General features: G+C 49.9%; 1 protein-coding gene across 1 annotated transcript in view; it reads right to left on the reverse strand.

Moving 5' to 3' along the window:
* The window catches only part of WWP2 (WW domain containing E3 ubiquitin protein ligase 2), an 88,449-nt gene that overhangs the window by 25,645 nt on the left and 42,786 nt on the right, over positions 1 to 20,018 (reverse strand). Inside the window, exon 8 of the mRNA XM_065416328.1 lies at positions 14,339 to 14,555. Within this exon, the coding sequence (XP_065272400.1) occupies positions 14,339 to 14,555 (217 nt within the window). The remainder of the gene's footprint in view (positions 1 to 14,338; positions 14,556 to 20,018) is intronic.

A 20,018-nucleotide genomic window follows, 5' to 3' on the forward strand; every position in this document is an offset into this window, starting at 1 on the left:
GGTGGCCCCTTGTTCTTGAGTTATGAGAAGGAATAAATAACACTTCCTTATTTACTATACCACTCGTGATTTTATAGACCTCTATCATATCCCTCCCTAGTCGCCTCTTTTCCAAGCTGAAAAGTCCCAGTCTTATTAATCTCTCCTCGTATGGAAGCCGTTCTATACCCCTAATCATTTTTGTTGCCCTTTTCTGAACCTTTTCCAATTCCAATATATCTTTTTTGAGATGGGGCGACCACATCTGCATGCAGTATTCAAGGTGTGGGCGTACCATGGATTTATATAGAGGCAATATGATATTTTCTGGCTTATTATGTATCCCTTTCTTAATGATTCCCAACATTCTGTTTGCTTTTTTGACTGCTGCTGCACATTGAGTGGATGATTTCAGAGAACTATCCACAATGACGCCAAGATCTCTTTCTTGAGTGGTAACAGCTAATTTAGACCCCATTATTGTATATGTATAGTTAGGATTATGTTTTCCAATGTGCATTACTTTGCATTTATCAACATTGAATTTCATCTGCCATTCTGTTGCCCCATCATCCAGTTTTGTGAGATCCTTTTGTAGCTCTTCACAGTCTGCCTGGGACTTAACTATCTTGCGTAGTTTTGTATCATCTGCAAATTTTGCCATCTTACTGTTTACCCCTTCTCCCAGATTGTTTATGAATATGTTAAATAGGACTGGGCCCAGTACAGATCCCTGGGGGACACCACTATTTACCTCTCTCCATTCTGAAAACTGATAATTTATTCCTACCCTTTGTTTCTTATCTTTTAACCAGTTACCAATCCATGAGAGAACCTTCCCTCTTATCCCATGACTGCTTATTTTGCTTAAGAGCCTTTGGTGAGGGACCTTGTCAAAGACATTCTGAAAATCTAAATACACTATGTCCACTGGATCCCCCTTGTCCACATGCTTGTTGACCCCCTCAAAGAATTATAGTAGATTGGTGAGGCATGATTTCCCTTTACAAAACCATGTTGACTATTTCCCAACAAATTACGTTCATCTATGTGTCTGACAATTCTGTTCTTTACGATAGTTTCAACCAGTTTGCCCAGTACTGAAGTTAGGCTTACTGGCCTGTAGTTGCCAGGGTCACCTCTGGAGCTCTTTTAAAAAATTGGCGGCACATTAGCTATCCTCTAGTCATCTAGTACAGAAGCTGATTTAAATGATAGGTTACAGATGACAGTTAGTAGTCCTGCAATTTCACATTTGAGTTCCTTCAGAACTCTTGGGTGAATACCATCAGGTCCTGGAGACTTATTACTGATTAGTTTATCAATTTGTTCCAAAACCTCCTCTAATGACACCTCAATTTGGGACAGTTCCTCACATTTGTCACTTAAAAAGAATGGCTCAGGTTTGGGAATCTCCCTCACATCCTCAGCCGTGAAGATGCAATGCAAGGGCCCATCTAAATCCCCACAGCTGAGGCTGCCCCTTAGTACTGACATTTGCTGATGGGATACGGGAAATGGAAGTGGAGTGAGACCCCTTCCCCCAGTCTCACGTCACGCAGGTCAGACAGAGGACAGCAGTGGCTTTCAAATCTGGGCGTCAGATCTGAATCAGGCCCTACAGGTGAGAAAGCCTGTATCCCACTGCCTTCAACCAGCCCGGCATCTCACCTCCACCCTGTCTAATAGCACACTTCTGAATCCCTCGTACAGCTCCCGTTTCACCTCAAGGCAGACACATCCCCCAAAGGACAAGGCAGCGCTCCACAGGCGCTCCACTGACCCCGCGGTTCTTTATTATTAAGAGTTCCGTTTACAATAGAAACAGGGACCTTCTCAAAGCCAGCCACAGCTAACCCTGACCTGAAGCCAGTTCCTGATCAGTGGGCAGATTGCATAGTATGCCATTACTCTTTTTTATTTGACTGTTTCTGATCAGACCTGCCTGTATTTTATCATTTTCCATCCTCTCATCGTCACTAGGACATAGAGATTCTCTATTAATAGATCCTCCCCTAAGAGATGTCCAAACCACGTGCTCCTCCGCACCTGTCGGCTTTCCCCCAGCCCTTAATTTAAAAATTGTTCTACAACCTTTTTAATGTTAAGTGCCAGCAATCTGGTTCCATTTTGATTTAGGTGGAGCCCATCCTTCCTGTATAGGCTCCCCAGTTCCTAATAAATCTAAACCCCTCCTCCCTACATCATTGTCTCATCCACGCATTGAGACCCTGCAGTTCTGCCTGTCTAACTGGCCCTGCGCGTGGAACTGGGAGCATCTCAGAGAATGCCACCATGGAGGTCCTGGACTTCAATCTCTGATCTAGCAGCCTAAATTTGGCCTCCAGGACCTCTCTCCTATCCTTCCCTATGTCATTGGTACCTACCTGTACCACGACCACCGGCTCCTCCCCGGCACTACACATAAGCCTATCTAGATGTCTCGATAGATCCGCAACCTCCGCACCAGGCAGGCAAGTCACCGTGCGGTTCTCCCGGTCATTGCAAACCCACTCTGTTGCTGGACTTCTGCCTGCATTCTCTTTTTACTCCTGCAGCTGGTTCCTTTGTTGAGGTTTTGTTTTTATCAAGGGGGTGGTTTTGGCTTTTAAGTTTAAAGAATGTTGAGTTCTAGCCCCTGCTCACACTCCCCCTGTAAACTCCCTGGCAAAACTCCTGTTAGTCGCTCCTGTTTGCTAGCTCATCCAGTCACTTAGGAGTGGGCTTTTTAAAGTCCTGGTCTCCCTGAGTAGCCCCGCCCCCTGGTTAAGGGTTGATGGGTGCTAAAAGGGTTAGGGATCACAGCCTCGTTAAGAAGCTCTCAGCCTTGCCTAGCAGGCCGCTAGGCTCAGCATACACACAGTCCCCCAAACCACAGCACAGAGCTCAATTTCCATCCAGCTATACAGCCTCATTGGGCAGCAGCTCTTTACGGAGCTTAACCCTACGTACTGGACTCTGTTGGGTGGATCCAGGGACTTCAGTACCACTTGTGTGGAGCACAGAGAGTCACCCGAGCTGGAACCCTGCCTTGATGGGCCTGGGCACATCGTCCACTTTGGCAAGCAGTGCTTCAGAAGCAAATATGCTTGATCCTTGGCACTGGCCTCAGTCAGCCCAGAAGAGATCTGGGCCTGCAATGCTGTTCATGTTAGACATAGAACCTCTTTGGCTTTTGCAGTTGATGATGCTGGACCTCTGGCACAAGATTTGTGTTGATCCAGTGGGATACGGGGACTTTGGTGCCAATAATGTCAGCCACAGAACCACGTTAGCATGTGATTCTCCAGAGGTAACCGTGCAGGACCCTCAGCACCAAGCTCTTATTGAGATGGACACAGCCAGGAACGGTGGGGTTCATGGGACAGGCAAAGAACATAGGCGTGCAGCAATTCCCCAAAAAGGGCTATTTTGGGCAGTTTAATGTACCCACATCCACATCATAAATTACTTGAAAGCTTATTTTATGTACATTTAGATGAGGTATGATGTGGAGCTGTCAAGTGCTGCCATAAGCCTGTAGGCAAGGTGAAACAATAGTACCCAAAATGAGAAAGTGTAATTTTTCGCACAATTCCAGAAACGCTGCAACCAGACTATGACTACAGCTTCTACTGTTCACATTAATTTCAACACCCGAAGGTGGTTTTTATTGGTCAAAGCTATCAAAAGACAATGTATTAAAAGATTCTTCTAGTGGTTGTGCATGGGCAAGTTGTTTTTTTCCCCCAGAAACGATGAAGCTATTTAACACATGGCAAAAATGGCAAATAGCAACATTTTGCAAAATACTAACATGAAATGTTTTCACATTGTATATTTAATTGTCAAAGTATCTCACAAGTGATTAGAATAGTTTTCTCTATTTTCAATTGAAATGTGCTGACCAGATCAGTCTCACACTGATGGCTGTGCACGGCAGCAGTTGCCTGCCCATAGTTTGTACTGCATATTGGGTAGCTATAAATGTACATAAACTCCTAATGTAACGCTAATCCATTTGTAAGCTTTTGTATATACAATGTAGCATCTAGTCTGCCTGGTACAAGATTTTAATTTGTAATTGCCTATGCATGCAGTACTAAACTTTGAAATAGCCTAGAAACTAGCTTTTTAATTCACAGGTCAGTATTAGTGTTATAGATGACAATACACTGCTTCATACTGGGCTTCAATCTAAAAGGGCCATTACCATACTAACATAAAGATCTAATTTATATCTAATTTAGCACAAGTATGTCTATTTGTACAAAATGAAAAATGGTGGTAGTCATGCTAACAGTATAAATTGGGAATTTTACCTCCACAGGGAAGTTACAATATGTAAGACATGGAGGATACACGTCCCTTACATCAAAAAGACACTTCATAAACTTTGAAAAATGTGTTCTTTATCAAGAAAAATCAAAAGAAGGCAAAAAACTCTCAAAAGTCACCAGTACTGGCAAGAATTCTCTTTTATTGACAGCAGACCCAAGGAGAGATGAATTGTATTGGTATCTACTAGGTGAGTTTTCTAGTTTAGATGATGTGCCACCAATACTCCATCACAAGACTGTCTTTCTCTTATGTTCAACAAGAAAACTCCTCTCCTGTCCAAGCTGCTACAACAATATAAAGCCCTACTTTCCTTAAAACTGCAAGCTATTCCAGCAGCATATTGCAGGAAAGATTAGAAAAACACTGCGGTTCTGCAATTTCATTACATGAACAGCATGGACAAGGCAAGTCTACCACTGTTCTATGAAACATCACAACATCAGTTGATGCTATCCAAGCTGCTAGTAATCTGAAGCAGGAACTTAAATCATCCAAATTTGTGTAGATGTTCTTCCAGCAAGTGAGCCTGATGAAACACTTTCAAATGAACAAGTGGTTTTGTATAATGCTGTTTCTATCTGAAACAGCCAAAATGAAAGCCTCAAATTTCACAGAGCTAGGTGATTGTAGTTTACAGAGGCAGCTACTTTTGTGCCCCAATTGGTGCCGGAGTTTCTCCTCTGGTTGACAGATACAGAGGCATACAATTCAGCCAGCAATAAGTATCATCCTCCAGAAGTTATTCAAAAAGATGCCTCAATTGCAGTGTGCATCGTACTTAACCTTGATCACCTTGATCGATCGGTCCTTTAGCCCTCATATAGATTGTGCCGATCACAACATGTCTTCCATTCTTCTCTTATCCTGGCCTTCCTTCTCCATGGGCGGCCATGCCTTTTCAAGATAAAATCTTCCCATCTCTTTGGAGGTTGGCTGAGTGGTCATTTCAGTTCCCGTGGGTACCACTAGGCGACAGCTGCAGTCCATCGATTGTCAGTGAGCCTAGTTATATGCCCGACCCATCACATTTTACTGTACCTGCTTTCAACAACGATGTCCTGCGCTCCATTCTGCTGTCTGATCACTTCATTGGGGACTCGGTCACGGATTGAAATCCCCAGAATTCTTTCCATCACCAACTCCGTGACAGACAATTGTTGCTCCTCTATCTTCGTCAGCACCCATGTTTCGCTGCTGTACAACATTGCTGGCAGTACTGTTGAGTTGCAGAGGTTTGCACGTGTTGCCTTGTTGATTTTTCCTTGGAGGACATCCTTGACAGAACTGAATGCGCACCAACCTGCTTGCTTTCTTTGCGAGAGTTCGCCCTCCTGATCGTGGTGCATGTTAATTTCTTGGCCCAAATAGACGTATTGCTCAACTTCTTTTATTTGTTCTCCCTTGACTATTATTTGGGCTTTTGGCAAGACATCAGACTGCATAAATTTCGTTTTAGAGCAGTTCATTTTCAGTCTGACTTGGCTTCTTTTTGTGTAGAGTTCTTGCAGTATTTTCTGTAGTTTGATAGTGTTTTCGGGAATCAACACGATATCATGTTGATAGTACTTAACAGTTACAAAATTATCACACCACTGCACACAAGTCTTGCTACACAGCTACACCATGAGTTTGGGTCTCACAATTTAATTGATCGACTGCACCTTCATGGATCCTGCCTAAATTATGATGAGGTGAGGCAGTTCATCACTAGCACTGCAAAAACTGAAGAGGAAAGACTCCAGGGAGGTGTGTTCCTTTCAAATGGAATTGTACCACTTCATGCTGATGGAAATGTCATCCATGAACAATGATCATATAGACATCAATATAGAGACCACTGATGGAAAGAACACCTTCCATTTCAATGGCTAGAGTGGTATTTCAAGAACAGTCTGCAGATAGTCCAGCATCACAGCAAATATCACTGAAATGTGGGAAAGAAAAGTCACTTATTCTCCCTGGGCAAACAGATCTCTTATGCAGTATACAGCATTTGAAAAACCCAGAACAAATTCCCCATGAAAAAGTACTTGTGAAAATAAACTCTGTTCACCTACAAATGAACACTGCCCAAGATCTTTCCTGGTGTCTTTTAAGATGACTACCTTGTGATGTCCTACCAATGCCAAATGACGTTGATATTGTTCACACTCGGGGGATTCCATTTTGGACTGGTTTCAACCACAAGCTTGCAACCAAGAAGAGCAGCTACACAGCCGTTGCATATGCACCAAATGCGGATGCCAAACCAGTTGAGATGACCACAGTGTACACAACAACGCTGAAATGTAAGGAAACAGCAGCAGCAGCAGGCCATTCAGACAATGGATCAGCAGCTGTATGTGTTGCTCAGTAAGTGGAAAACAGACTCTCCCAAATGAATTGGGTATCAACGTGATTCGCCTGGGTGGTTTTCACACCCTGTGCTGTTTCCCTCCGTGTACGGAGAAATTCTGGGAAGACGCAGGATTGTGAGACCTTCTTGCTGACCCTGATGTGTCTGCACTTGTGCTCTGCGTGGCTTGACTCTAGCACCTGAGGCCCTGAGTGCTCTGGAACGTTATTAATTTGTTCAGTGTCACGAGCAGGGAGGGGGTACTCGTGTAGTCTGGCTAAGGTTGGCTAACATTCAAAAGGTGTTTGAGTCTGAAGACATTGGGTCCTTACAGTACGTCATTTAAAAGCTTGATGATGCTGTGTCTCACCATATACTACCACGACTGGAGGAATTTCAGACATGGACGAATGCCCAGTCTGCTACATTCAAGTTCTGGGATCATTTTCTCCAGGTTATGCAGATACTGCTTCTCAATGTCCATGCAGAGCAAGAGGGTGACTGGAAACACGCAGAGTGCCATGCTGCCACACTTCTTTACTGCAAAGAGGCCCAACTACACCAGGGGATACCAGTCTACATTACTGACATGCTAGCTCTCCCCGGAGTGCACAGTGCTTTTGAAGCTGGGGAATTTGTTGTGCATCCGACTCCTGGTTCTTTCAATGGAATTTAGGGTGACCTGGGAACAGAGAAAAGTGACACCAGAGACTCAAAGGGTAGCAGTGGGATTGTAGGACTGACAAGAAAGAAGCTAGCTCTTGTCAGATGGACCCTCACAAGTCCTGAGTGAATATGCAAAAGCTATGGGAGTAAGAAGTGGCCTAACACGTAGTAATGTAGACAGTCCACAAACAAATCCATGCCTCTGCACTGCACTGAAGAGTGATGAAGAGCATGTTACAGACACCGCTTACCAGCCACGTCATCAACAATATAACAAACCATTTGACCCTGAACTGTATCCAGAGGGGCTTAATATATCTACTGGATTGAATGCAACATCAGATGCACAAGAGTCTCTATGGCTAACAGTAGATGTTGGTGAAGAACAAATGGAGAAATTTGTGAGAGATGCACTTGATTCTGATGGGACACCCAGCTTCTTCAGCCCAGTCAAGAAATCTGGCATCAAAATATTTGCTGACATGGCCAAAACCACCAAATTTAGGTCTGGCAAGGGAGGGACAATCACAGCAGCTATCAGTCCAGAAATTGTTTTCCTGTCCTTAGAAAGATGCAGAGATGATGTTTCAATGGCAACTGTTCTTAGTCACCCAGTAGGACCAGTGCCTGTGTCACTCTTCCATGCTGATGGAACAATGAAAAGAAGAGATGCTAAATTAGGACAGCTGCTGGAAGCTCAAGCTGACAGAATCCATGAGCTAAGAGCATGCCACAAAGGAAGTGTACATCAGAGATGCGATGGCTGTCACACCAATAATGGCTAGAGATAAATTCCACACACTCGATGAATTGGCTGCTGAGTACTTGAGGCAGGTCCTAAAAGGATTTCACAAAGCTAATTCTGTAATCAAAGTCTTTGACAGATAACACAACAGTAACTCTGTGAAAATTGCAGAAAGACCGCGCCGGACAGAATCTAAGGTTGGATGCAATACCAGGTGACTGGTATTCTAAAGTTTCTAAATGTGGCATCCAACAAGCAGTCAGTCACCTATAAAATTCCTCTGTGAATATATGATTCAAAATGCGCCTGAGGTTGTAAGAGCACATCCAGCACAAACACTCCTTGCTGGAGTCTCTTCCAATGGTGAAGTACCAAAGTCCATCACCAGTAGAGGTGCTGAAGCAGCCTAAGACTTGTACAATATGAAAGAGAAAGTGGATACAAGGATGCTTCTGCATATTGTACGTTCCAACATAGCTTTTCAGTCTCTTGGTGTCAAAGGAACCACAGTAATTAGGTCATCTGATACAGATTCCAAAATGGAACACACAGATAGCATGTGGACTGAAACAGGCATCATTACCAGCAAAACTGCAAGCAATTTGTGATGCACTCACTCCTGATTTCTGCAACACACTTCCTGCTGTATGCTCATTAACAGGATGACTCTGTCATCCCTGTTTGTGTTGTCAAAACAAAGGGCACTTACCGCTTCGGAGACCTTGCCAAATTGGGAGACAGTACTTAACAAGCCACAATTTCTGCAGCAATGAAGTTGGTAACAGTGTATGACCAGATGAGAAAGAAAGGGAGACCCTCAGAGACCTGAAGTGCCTGCGCATCAATCTAGTCATCAAAAAGGACAAGTCACTGTGTGTGGACAACCACGTGTGGACAGTTTTGAAGAGCATGTCAAAAGAGTATCTTAGCAAACAAAGATTTGGGTGTCTTCGAACATAAGTAACCCAGATATTGGATGACTATTACAACATAGTTGGGAAAATGTGGATAATAAACTACTTCCTGTATTCTTCCAGGCCCCAATGACATCTGAGCTTCCGCAAGACCGTATTTGTGTCTGCACCAGTAGGGATCACTGCACAATCAACTGTCAGTTTGCAGGAGGAGCTGAGACAAACATCAATTCAGCCAATCAGAAAGCAGCTTATTCAAAGATTTTTTTTTTAAATGTACTTTAATTAAAAAAAAAAAAAAAAAGATTTCAATTGGCTGGAGCCTGTTTCCTGGGCCAATCAGAATGCACTTTCCCCCTCAAGGACTGTCTAGAATGCAGCTTGCAGCTGTTACTCTAGCATCCAGTCAGGACAAGAGGTAAAACAGACAAATAACATCCTAATGAAGTGTGGTGACAGAATCAGTCTCAGCTGCAAAGAAGTTAGTGTCTGGGTTTTGCTTATGCATGTGCATTGCATCTTGTGCCCATTCTCCAGTCCCAGGCCCAGGGATGAAGCTTTCAGTCAAACTCCCAAGAAATGTGGGCAGTTTATTTGCAAGCACCCCTCTCTCTAATCATGCTTCAGTGTGTGACTGGTGGAAAATCCCCAGCAGCCTTCCCTCCCTTCTGAAGAGCAAGGTGAACGTGGTTTGATCCAGGGACCCTGTCACTGAGAGTTTGCAGTGTGAGGCACGCCTGCCCACACTGCACACCAGTATAACTCTGTTCTGGCTGCAGAAAATGGCTTCACCAGGCAGTGGCTATAAGGAGCAGTGGCCGGTGTGAAATGGCAGGGCTAAGGTAACCCGCAGTCCAAACAAAATGCCTTGCCTTATGTAAGAAACCACAGCACCCTGCCTTCTGCCAGACAGCATAATGTGCCTCTTTGTGTGCGCGAGACAGAGCTGTGTATACACGCCGTGTTAACTCGCTCTCCGTCCCCAGTGCAGGATCATCACTGATAGGAACCAGATGCAGGAGTTGATGACTCCAGCTGCCTTCCCATTCCATTATCAGCCAGCTGGGAAACCCGTGTGTTAAAGTGGGGTCCCCACCCCAAACATTTCCAACTCTACAAAGCAACTGCTCTCATACCCACACGTACCCTGGCTCCCTTCAAGTTAATCACATGATAAGTTTAAGAGTAAGGCCAGGTGGATGTAACGGGACGGATTCTGGGTGCTGCTGGATCTGGAATTATTCAGACCACCTTCCGGTATTCTCCAGCCCCTAAAACAGACTCCCAGTCATGTGCATGAGACTCCTTTGTGCTCCCCACATCTGGTGCAGATGTTTTGAGACAGGCATCTGAGCAGAACAAATAGCTCAGAATCCCCACATGAACCTGCGCTCTGTAGATTCCATGGGTGTGGTGGGAGTTGGGGAGAGAAGCAAGCTCCAGGCATCCATCCGATAAAGCTGGGAAGAGCTGAGACCCCTCAGGGCTGTGGAAGGGAGTGGACGTGGGGGAGATCATCCTACTGCGTCTCTCCAGGGATCAAAGGAAGTGCGTAGAAAAGCCAGGGCTCCTGCAACAGGCACTCGACCCCCTGGAGCATTCTAAGCCAGTGAGAGTGACATGGAGGCTCTCGGACCCACCTGCAATGGCATGATGCTCAATAGCAGGTGGGGACCCAAGTCCCCTGTAAGCAGCAAGCCTCAGAACTGCTCCGCATGTACTCAGCACTCCTCCCCAGTCAGTCACCCCAGCCACAGCCCGGCCACCAAGGCTTCAGAACTGCTCCGCATGAACCCAGCACTTCTCCCCAGTCAGTCACCCAGCTACAGCCCAGCCACCAAGGCTTCAGAACTGCTCCGCATGAACCCAGCACTCCTCCCCAGTCAGTCACCCCAGCCACAGCCACAGCCCAGCCACCAAGGCCTCAGAACTGCTCCGCATGCACTCAGCACTCCTCCCCAGTCAGTCACCCCAGCCACAGCCCGGCCACCAAGGCTTCAGAACTGCTCCGCATGCACTCAGCACTCTCCCCAGTCAGTCACCCCAGCCACAGCCCGGCCACCAAGGCTTCAGAACTGCTCCGCATGAACCCAGCACTCCTCCCCAGTCAGTCACCCCAGCCACAGCCCGGCCACCAAGGCTTCAGAACTGCTCCGCATGAACCCAGCACTCCTCCCCAGTCAGTCACCCCAGCCACAGCCCGGCCACCAAGGCTTCAGAACTGCTCCGCATGAACCCAGCACTCCTCCCCAGTCAGTCACCCCAGCCACAGCCCGGCCACCAAGGCTTCAGAACTGCTCCGCATGCACTCAGCACTCCTCCCCAGTCAGTCACCCCAGCCACAGCCCGGCCACCAAGGCTTCAGAACTGCTCCGCATGAACCCAGCACTCCTCCCCAGTCAGTCACCCCAGCCACAGCCCGGCCACCAAGGCTTCAGAACTGCTCCGCATGAACCCAGCACTCCTCCCCAGTCAGTCACCCCAGCCACAGCCCGGCCACCAAGGCTTCAGAACTGCTCCGCATGCACTCAGCACTCCTCCCCAGTCAGTCACCCCAGCCACAGCCCGGCCACCAAGGCCTCAGAACTGCTCCACATGCACTCAGCACTCTCCCCAGTCAGTCACCCCAGCCACAGCCCGGCCACTAAGGGGCTGATCTGCACACTGCTCAGCCACGTATGGGCATGTCTTGCTACTAAGCCTGAACCTACCCAGCTTTGTCTGGGTCCCCTTCGTCCTTTGACACTACTGCCCACATGGACACGGCCGACTGCTTCTCCAGCCTGCAAGCTGCTCCCCAAACCACTAGCCGAAGTCATTCCCAGCAACACACCAGCGTGGTAAGACAGCCAGAAATGTGCCTCCCCAGATCAGGGCCTAATAGAAACCCCCTGTCCCCACAAGCCCATTTGCACCAGCTCTGGTTCACGTACCTCCACTTTTTCCCCCCACCTCATTTTAGCCACCAGGGGCACTGCCAAGCCAGAGCAAGACTCTGGGGGGAGAAAGGCTGGTCTAGCCTCTCTTGGGTCAGGTCTCACATTTGGCCACTTGTGCCCTAGAAATCTGGTTCCTGATGTGCTCAGAACTGCCAGGAGAGACCCCAGAATACACTCCACACCCGCCCTCCCAGTACAGGACACAGGACTCCACACTGCGCAAGCAGGCCAGTGGCTTAGCACAGCACGAGTCTGTAACTCCAACAAGCCCCAGCTAGAGGGTGAATCATTTTACCCCCAGGAGAGCCTCTGCCCAGGGTACAGATAGGGAACGGCCCAAGCTGCAGTGTGGTGGCCCTTAAAGTTTATGCAGGCCAGTGGGTGCAACAGGAGGGGCTTTGCTGCTGCTGTTCCTCCTCCTCCCTACCCCCACCACAAAGAGCAGGTTGAATATTTGCCGCCCTCTCTCCCTCCGACATGCTGGATTCTCTGTTCCAATCACAGAGAGAAACAGCAGCAAGAACGTGCCGTTGAGCCAGGGCACGGACAGCAAATTAGCCCATCCTCAGTGTGGCTCCCCGGGGCCATGGAATGGGTGGCTGGAAGAGCTGAACGTGCTCGAGCGCTGGCTTGAAACCTCCCTGCACCCTTAGGGGCTTCCATAACGCTGTTTGTGAGCAGCACACGGGCTGGGCTGGGCTGGCAGTCACAGCCCACTCACGCGAGGAAAGACAGCGCCCCAGGTCTGCCCGGGCGAGAAGGAGATCTTCAGTCTGACCAGCAGGAGCAGTGAGAGGCTCCAGCTCCTGCTGAAATAAAGACCTTTTTCAGAGCACTGGCCTTTTCCAGCTGCCTGGAAACAGGAAGAGCCCAAGCCCTGAGAACAGTAACCCTCACACACCCCCCAAAGACACACTGAGCTGTTAACCCTAATTACCTGTGACTGACACATGAGCGAGGCCCTGACCTTCCAGGCACTGGCTTAGCCAAAAGAAAATAAACAGCTCACTTCACAGGAAATGCAGGAGGCCATTTTCCCCTTAACAACCCCTTCTTGCTGCGTTGCCTGAATGGCCCAAATTTAAAGAGAAAGCTTTCACTCAGGCTGCCCTCCTGCAACCTGGGCTGGGCTGCACGATGGTCTTGCAGCTCACACATCAACCGTAATTTCCAGAGCGCCCCTCTCCCAACTGCCCTACTACTGGGGGGCCTGCAAGCACCAAGTCCTCCTCCCTGCAGGCTGTATTTCTTCTGCTGGGAGCTGGTGTCATCTCCAATGCCCAGAGCCAAGCAAGAGACACAGGAAGATGCTTGGCCTTAGGTAACCTGGCAGGACACCAGCTCATGCAGAGGACTTGCAGATTTTTATGTGACAGAGGAACCAAGTCTCACATCTTTTCTTTAAAGGGACAGGAGGAAGCTGAAAACGAAATTCTGCTCTGAAGATTTTTTCACCTCCTGCTGTTACCTGTAAGTCTGGAAAGGCCCAGGACTGGAGAGAAACCCAAGAACAGAGCTCTCACTGGTTCCACCTCCTGTGTGCATCTGACAGCACACTTTGTCTGGTCAGACCCACTGTTGCATAGAATAGAATATCAGGGATGGAAGGGACTCAGGAGGTCATCTAGTCCAACCCCTGCTCAAAGCAGGACCAATCCTCAGACAGATTTTTACCCCAGTTCCCTAAATGGCCCCCTCGAGGATTGAACTCACAACCCTGGGTTTAGCAGGCCAATGCTCAAACCACTGAGCTAACCCTTCCCCCATTTCTCTGTACAGCAGCTAGCATGGGCGACCCCAGCTAAGTGAGACCCCCCCACACTCCAAACTGACAGGGGAGCAGGACCCTTACATGTTTCTAAGAGTTTATTTTAAAAAATGTTCAGGCCCTCTTGTTTAAAGGGAGCGCTCTGGAAATTTCCCATCTCTTTGTAATGTATGCGCCACAGACACCTTTTGTCCTGCTCAGGGAGAGCAAAAGGCGCAGTTCCTCTCCTGGGGACCTGACAGCAAGGGATATGTCATGTTGCCGCTGTGTATAGCCCCTGAGAATGTGAAACGGATACAGCCTTGGCCCACCCCCTGCTGAGGGAGGAGAGGTCAGTCCCCACGTACAGCCAAACACAGATGCTGTCCACGGACCAGGTCTGTCACAGTCCGGCTGCTTGTCTGTGCTGCTCCAGAAGGTGCCCAGGGCCCCATGTGCTTTTGTGTTTCCATAGCCAGCCTGGCAGAACAGAGCCCCCCTCTCCAACACAGCTGCTCCTGCAGCCTCAGAGCAACGGCCCAGACCATTCAAGCTCCTCGGACCCTCTCTGCACAGAGCTAGCCTCACTCACCCTACCCCAGCACATGAGGAGCAAGCGCCGTGGTGCCCTGTGCTGGGAATGGGCCACACCGTGTTCGGAATGGGCCTGAGGCTGGAGACGGAGCTGCTTACCCGGGTGGTAGAGCTTCCAAGGCCTGTGCTGCAGCCTGAGGTGACTGGGTGCCTGAGGCAGGGGCCGGCTCCTCTGGCTCCCCAGGGACGGATGAAGCAGGAAGGGTGGCAGCGGTGGACCCGGGGGTCTCGCTCGACACTGCTGCAGGTGGCGAGGTCACTCCCACCACAGACCTTTCCTCTTCAGCGTCGGTGGCACCAGCAGAGTCCCCATTCACTGAAAATGCAGAGGGCAGAGAGATTAGGGCTGAGTGAGGAGAGACAGGCAGCCGTGGCTGATCTAGCTGGCCCTGATACATGCACGGCCCCACCTCCTGAGGAGAAGGGAAAACGCACCACTACAGCCATTCTTACTGACGGCAACGATTAGCCTCCACCCCAAGGCCCCAGGTTCACAGGGAGCTTGTGGCCCTCTGCAAAGGGAGCTTCGCTGTTCACCCAAGGGTGGGGAGCAGTACTAGGGCCTCTGTTCCTCTGCCAGCTGCTGCCACCCCCTGCGCCTCCTCTGTCTGTACAGGCCGGGTTGGCGGGACCAAGCAGAGCATGTGGGAAACAAGGGCGCTCACTGTCTAGCATTTCCCCTGCGGCTGCCAGCAAACTTCCCGGCTCTAGGGGCACTGGGTTAATTCAGGTGAGGAGCAGGGATCCCAAAAACCTGCCAGGAGGTGCCCTGGGCCTTGGGAAGGGCTGACTCAGCAAGTCCGACAGTGCCAATAAATCCGACACTGCTGGACCACACTGAATACTCAGCAGGAAAGGAGCAAACCTCCCAGCTAATGGGGGGCGGGGAGGGAGAGAGAGAAGTGGCAGCAGATTAGCCTGCAAGATGCCACCCAGTGGCTCCGCCCGCTGCCCAAAGCTCTGGCCTTTCCTGGTTTTCTGCTGGGGGCAGGTAGTGCCCACTTCCCTGCCACTCCCTCACAGGCCATGCCACTAGCAGCTGCTGCGCCTCCTCTGCACAGGGAAGAGGAGTGCAGCCACTCCTGGCATCCCAGTGTGCACACGTGCTCACATGCATGACGGAAGGATGGCAGCTCCCCCTGTGCGTGTTTGCCAGCCCCTCACCTTGACGCCTGTGGCTCTGCTAGGACTCAGGGGAACCCACGACTGGATTCTAAGTGTAACGTGTGACCAAAGCCAGGCCACAGGCTTCAAACTGGTTCCAAGAGTGAAAACAAGCAGCAGCTTGTGGCCCATGTTGACCGAAGGCTAATTCTCCAGCCAGTCCCTGCACCTCAGTCCCCGCAGGAGACCCCTTCGCTCACAGGGAGAGATGGCTTCCACACAATGGGTAAGTCGGTAGAAATCCCAGCAGTCAAAGCAGAGGCCGAGTTACCATGGCCCTGGACAGCATTACGCCTCGGAGGTTACTTGTAGGCCCTCGGCAGATTCCTAGATGCTCGTAGATACGTACTGCATAAGAGAGCCAGTACCTGAGGGATTTTACAGACGCTGAGAACACCCCACAGCTCCATGTTGTGCCTGCAGTTCTGTGGAACGCTGGGTTACACTGCAGTGGGACAGGGGCGGTACAAACAGGACAGCCTGCATCTCACAGGCTAACCTTCTCAGTGGACAAGGAGCTGAGGCAGCCAGGAGGGCATTAAACCACCACGACCAGGAGAAGGAGGAAAACCATGTACAAATGAACTCAGCGTGTTGCAAACAAACTGAATTGATACAGCCAAGAATGTGGAGAGAAGATTTCAATCATTCACATACCAATGCTAGGAATCTGGGGAACAAGCAAGAGGAATTGGAAATTCTCACTGACAAGAATAAATTTAATATAATTGGCATCACTGAAACCTGACGGGACAATTCACAAGACTGTAATGTTAAAGTCACTGGTTACAACTTGTTCAGGAAGCACAGAGTAGGTAAAAGATGTGTGGAGAGATACTCTACATTAAAGACAATTACCGGTTTTAGAGTGACTGATAACTCAGAACCACAGGATCCTGAATGTGTCTGGATCAGTGACCTACCTAACACAGCACAGAAGGGGGTAGTGGTAGGGGTCTGTTACAGGCCAGGGAACAAGAGGAGTTAGGGGTGTATCAGGGATCAGAAATAATGACCTGGTTCCATTCCATATGGGCAAAGAGAGGAGAGTCCCAACGAGCAATATATAATCTTGGTGCTTCAAAAGAGTTGATTTCCCAAAGTTGAGGAATATTCTGAGCAAAATTGATTGGAGAAAAAATTTAGACAGAAAAATGTGAATGAAAATAAGGAGTTGTTTAAGAAGAGTTTATTAAATGGCCAAAAATCTAATTCTACAATCCAAAAAGACGACATCTTTGGCAAAAAGCCCATCCTGATCCAGAGGCAAAGCAAAGGCAGCTACTTGAAATAAAACAGAAACATATAACAAATGGAAAAATGGGGAAATAGATAGCAATCAATATAAGTTAGAAGTTATGGAGTGCAGAAAATTTATAAGGGAAGCTAAAGACATCAAGGAAAAAAATCCATGGGCTAGGCCATTATTATTACATAGAGAGAAAAAAACGGTTACTTACCTTCTGTAACTGTTGTTCTTCGAGATGTGTTGTTCACGTCCATTACACATTAGGTGTGCGCGCGCCGCGTGCACGAACGTCGGAAACTTTTTCCCTCAGCGGCTCCCGTCGGGCCTGCAGGGTCTCCCCTCCCGCCAGAGCGGCGCCCCGCTCTCGCGTATATATATCCCTGCCGGCCCGACCCTCCCTCGGTTCCTTCTTGCCGGTGACTCCGACAGAGGGGAAGGAGGGTGGGAAGTGTAATGGACGTGAACAACACATCTCGAAGAACAACAGTTACAGAAGGTAAGTAACCGTTTTTTCTTCTTCGAGTGATTGTTCACGTCCATTACACATTAGGTGACTCACAAGCTTACCATTGGAGGAGGGTAGGAGTCAAGGAATAACTGATTGAAGCACAGCCCTGCCGACCGCCGCATCCTCTCTGGTCTGATGATGGATCGCGTAGTGGGCTGTGAACGTATGCACCGACGACCAGGTGGCTGCTTTGCAGATTTCCTGGAGCGGAACCTGTGCCAAGAAAGCCGCCGAGGACGCTTGGGCCCTAGTTGAGTGAGCCCTGATCTCCGGGGCTGGTACGTTGGCGAGCTCGTAGCACGTGCGTATGCAAAGCACAATCCATGCCGACAAGCGTTGCGTCGAAATAGGTTGGCCCCTCATTCGCTCCGCAACGGCGATGAACAGCTGAGTCGATTTGCGGAATGGCCTGGTGCGGTCTAGATAAAACGCCAAGGCCCGACGGACATCAAGGGTATGCAGGCTGCAGTGGCTTGGGTCCGTATGGGGCTTGGGGAAGAACACCGGTAAACAAATGTCCTGTCCCATATGAAAATGCGTGACCACTTTTGGAAGGAATTTAGGGTGCGGTCTCAGTTGCACCTTATCCTTATAAAAAACTGTATAAGGAGGCTCCGAAGTGAGGGCTCTCAATTCCGATACCCTCCTAGCCGATGTGATGGCCACGAGAAACGCTACCTTCCATGAGAGGTGCAGGAGGGAGCAAGAGGCTAGGGGTTCAAAGGGTGGCCCCATGAGTTTAGTCAGGACCAGGTTGAGATTCCACGCAGAGACCGGTGGGCGTGAGTAGGGAAATACCCTCTCCAACCCCTTGAGGAATCGGACTACTGTGGGGTTGGAGAACACCGAAACCCCCAACTCCCCAGGGCGGAACGCCGATATGGCGGCCAAATGCACCTTAATTGAGGCGGGGGCGAGCCCTTGATGCCTGAGGTGTAGCAAGTAGTCCAGAATCGATGGGATTGAGGCCTGCAGAGGCTGGATGTGAAGAGGCTCACACCAGTGGGAGAACCGTTTCCATTTGGCAAGGTAAGTCGCTCTTGTGGAGGGTTTCCTACTACCAAGGAGGATTTGCTGGACCTGATGGGAGCACTTGTGCTCCATATCGTTCAGCCAGAGAGAAACCACGCCGTGAGATGTAGCGACGGTAGGTTCAGGTGGAGTAGGCGACCTTGGTCTTGCGTGATGAGGTCGTGATGGAGTGGGAGGGCTATCGGAGTGGTCACGGACAGTTCCAACAGGGTCGTGAACCAGTGTTGGCGTGGCCACGCCGGGGCGATGAGGATGACTGTCGCCTTGTCCCTGCGGGTTTTGAGGAGGACCCTGTGGATGAGCGGGAATGGGGGGAAGGCATACCTCAGGCTCCCGCCCCAAGGTATTGCGAAGGCGTCTGCCAATGAGCCCGGACTGTGGTTCTGGAACGAACAAAACTGAGGGCATTGGCTGTTGTCCTTGGTGGCAAAGAGATCCACCTGGGGAAACCCCCACCTCCAGAAGATTAAACGCAGGACGTCCTGTCTCAACGTCCACTCGTGCATGTGATAGGACCGGCTGAGGCGGTCCGCTAACCCGTTTTGGACCCCCGGGAGATATGTCGCTAGTAGGTGGACTGAATGGGCTATGCAGAAGTCCCATAGGAGGAGTGCCTCGTGACAGAGGGGAGAGGATCGGGACCCGCCCTGCTTGTTTATGTAGAACATGGCGGTAGTGTTGTCCGTCAGAACCGACACGCTGTGGCCTGCTATGGTAGCGTGAAAGGTCTGGCAGGCGAGGCGAACCGCCCTCAGCTCCTTCAGGTTGATATGAAGCAACTTTTCTTCCCTGGACCACAAGCCCTGAGTGCGCAGGTCCCCCAGGTGCGCCCCCCAACCCAGGTCCGACGCGTCTGTTACTAACGTCAGAACGGGTTGTGGGGTGGCGAAAGGGACCCCCGCGCAAACCTGCTGCCGATCGAGCCACCAACAGAGGGCGTTCGACAACCGAGCCGGGATCGTCACGACCAGGTCTAAGGGGTCTCTGCTGGGGCGATATGCTTGGGCCAGCCATAACTGTAGCGGCCCGAGTCTTAGGCGGGCGTGTCCGACTACGTGGGTGCAGGCCGCCATGTGCCCCAAGAGTTGTAAGCAACATCTGGCCGTGGTCGTGGGGAATTGCTGGATGGAGCTCACGGCCTTCTGAATGGCCAGGAATCGCGGAATGGGCAGACTTGCCCGTGCCGCCACTGAGTCCAGGACTGCCCCTATGAAGTCCAGCCTCTGCGCGGGGACCAGCAATGACTTGGGTTCGTTGACCAGTAGACCGAGTTCGTGGAACACCTCTAGTGTCAATGCCACATGGGAGCGAACCTTGGCCTCCAAGCGGCCCGCAAGGAGCCAGTCGTCCAAGTATGGGTAGACGCGCATCCTTCTTTTTCGAAGAAAAGCTGCCACCACCGACATGCATTTCGTGAATACGCGCGGGGCCGTTGCCAGGCCGAAGGGCAAGACTGTAAATTGGAAATGGCGCTGGTTGATAGTGAAGCGCAGGAACCGCCAGTGGGCCGGGCGGATGGCAATGTGAAAGTAGGCATCTTTCATATCGAGGGCAGCGTACCAATCTCCCGGATCCAGGGATGGAATAATAGTACCAAGGGAGACCATACGGAAACATGGTTTGAGCAAGTATTTGTTTAGCTTGCGTAGGTCCAGGATAGGACGGAGGCCCCCTTTCGCTTTGGGAATGAGGAAGTATCTGGAATAGAACCCTTTCCCCCTGAGGTCCGGAGGAACCTCTTCCACTGCTCCTACTGTGAGGAGGGTCTGCACCTCCTGCATGAGAAGTTGCTCGTGAGAAGGGTCCCTGAAGAGGGACGGGGATGG

This window comes from Emys orbicularis, chromosome 14 (assembly GCF_028017835.1).
Source record: "Emys orbicularis isolate rEmyOrb1 chromosome 14, rEmyOrb1.hap1, whole genome shotgun sequence".
In the NCBI taxonomy this organism is placed as follows: domain Eukaryota; kingdom Metazoa; phylum Chordata; order Testudines; family Emydidae; genus Emys; species Emys orbicularis.